Raw genomic sequence first — 2,283 nt, 5'->3', positions numbered from 1 at the left:
TAATAAATTTGGCCTTTCGGTGGTAAATAAATCCACATTCTGTATTTATGTTTGTGTATGCAGTTATGAGAAGACAATTAGAATATCTGATATCCATATATTTACATTTTAACCAAAGAAGTAAACCAAGAGAGAGAAAGTAATGACACATCATAACCAACTATTAACAGGTAAATCAAATCCATAATATATCACAAGTTTATTCACTCTTCCAGCCACATTCACAAAACTTACAGAATACATTTATTTGAAATATATAATCAACATTCTCTTTAAAAATTACATGCACATGTAAATCATTTGTAACAAAGTCATCCAGAAAGATAGAAATAAATTAATTTCCAGAACTGAGGAAGGCAAATTGTCCTTTCGAACATCTGTTGGCAAAATGTCCCTGCTGCCCACACTGTAAAAAAAAGAAAGAATATCTTGTTATTTTCACTATTATAGCATCATCACATTTTTTATAAATATTAATATGCAAATTTATTCAGAAATGAGCACACCAACACACTTGATGCAGGGGAATGCAATTGCCATAAATATACATCTCAATAAGTTTTGTGGCCAGGAAAAGGGCCAACTTTCAAAGAAGACATTACTCCAAAAAGCAAGACTGAAAAAGGTTAAAACAGGCTTTCTGTCAAAACATCTGAAACCCATATGGAGCAGAGTTGCTGTTTGTAGTGTATCCAATAAAAATTTTACCCTTAAACAAAAATATGTAAAATCATTTCCAAAGAACACAAAAATGCCCATATTATGTTATTCTTAGATATATTACTGACTCATATGTGGCAATGCACCTTAGCTTGACCTGCCAAAAGCAATGTTACTTATTTAAAAAAGTAAAGCACAGTGGGAACCTTGGCATATACAGAATGGCATATGCACTAGCTTCATACTGCCCAAAAATGAATTTAAAAGCTGTGAGGAGGCCAGTCTTTACTTGTGATATACCTGTACACAAATATAGCACAGTGTACAGCTGTGCAAATGTTAGGAGTGTGCAAGTTCAATAGCTTCAGATACTTGCACAACTGTGGCTCCTAGATAGAGTCACTGCACTTTTTGTGTAATATATGTGGTGACTTTGCTTCAAATAGATGCTGTTATTAAAACTTAATAAAAAAAATTGTTAAATTTTCAAATAATTTAGATTTTCCATATGCTACAATATACGTCAGCAGATTAAGGCACAGGCTACCAATAAGTGAAAGAAGTGTTCAGTTGGCATTAAAATGAAGAGATAAACATGGGTTCATTGACCCCAAAGAAGCACAAACCCTCAGGCTTGTCTGTTTCCTATAACTGCAAGATAGGCAAGATTTTTAGTTTCATTAGGGCATATTTTTGGTTTCAGGCATTTGAAGAACTCAATTTTACAGAGCAGAAAACATAAGATTTCACTGTCACATATCAAATATAGTGTCCAGCATAATGTTGCATAATTCAATCAAAGTTTACTGGCCACTATGGTTGTTTAATTTCAAGACTGCTTCACACAAAAAATATATAAGGGTAGAGGCAATGTTTTTGACTGTTGATAAGACATTTCTCAATAAAAGCATTGAAAAATGAGGATTCTAGCTGAATCTGGAAGGCTATTAAAACTTCCACAGTTTAGACTAGTATAAGTGCTATACAAAATTCATGCTTATTCTTGCTATAATATGCACAGATATCACATTCCTGGGTCAACCTCCCAAGGGTAGAATATGTATAATTGAACAACACGGAGAAACAGGCTGAATGCTGAAATCCATGTCAGTATGGTCAAGCCTTCTGTAGGTTATGTGTACTGAAAAGTTGTCTGCTTGTTTGGCCCTGACTGTAATCACTGAGGAGATGCAGCCCATCAAAAATAGGCCTCAAATCTAATTTTCTAAGAAAATGTGTACGCTGCAGCCAAAAACATTGAAAGTGGGGTAAAAATATGTTTTAAATGCCTCTAATTTTTTGCTCAAGCAGCTACATGGAATAGGTATGATGTGGGAAAATCCTGCACTGAGTGAGTTTAAAAGCTCAAGCTGAGCACAGAGCAAAAATGTCAACGGTATGTATTAGTAATAAGAGGGTACTGGAAATTGACGGTAAAAATGAAACATCAAACATACAATTAAATATCTGATACCATCATCATTACCTTGAAACAAACAATATTATCCAGGCGATTGCTTCCATCATTTTGAGTATCAGGTCCAGAGTTTTCTTTTCCAGGTTGGGTCCTCGGGCCACCTGATGCTAAGCTCTGGAAGAAAAATACAAATGTGTAATAATATG

At 34.3% G+C, this 2,283-nt stretch overlaps 1 protein-coding gene across 1 annotated transcript in view; it reads right to left on the bottom strand.

Annotated features, from left to right (window-relative positions):
• Positions 1–187: 187 nt before the first annotated feature.
• LOC119585826 (cleavage and polyadenylation specificity factor subunit 4-like) overlaps positions 188–2,283 on the bottom strand; it is a gene marked incomplete at its 5' end in the record, with an annotated part of 4,070 nt that continues 1,974 nt past the window's right edge. Inside the window, 2 exon segments of the mRNA XM_037934552.1 lie at positions 188–406; positions 2,147–2,251. Of these exon segments, the coding sequence (XP_037790480.1) occupies positions 335–406; positions 2,147–2,251 (177 nt within the window).

The sequence above is a fragment of the Penaeus monodon genome, chromosome 20, assembly GCF_015228065.2.
Source record: "Penaeus monodon isolate SGIC_2016 chromosome 20, NSTDA_Pmon_1, whole genome shotgun sequence".
In the NCBI taxonomy this organism is placed as follows: Eukaryota; Metazoa; Arthropoda; class Malacostraca; order Decapoda; family Penaeidae; genus Penaeus; species Penaeus monodon.
This window is presented reverse-complemented; position numbering and strand designations above follow the sequence as displayed.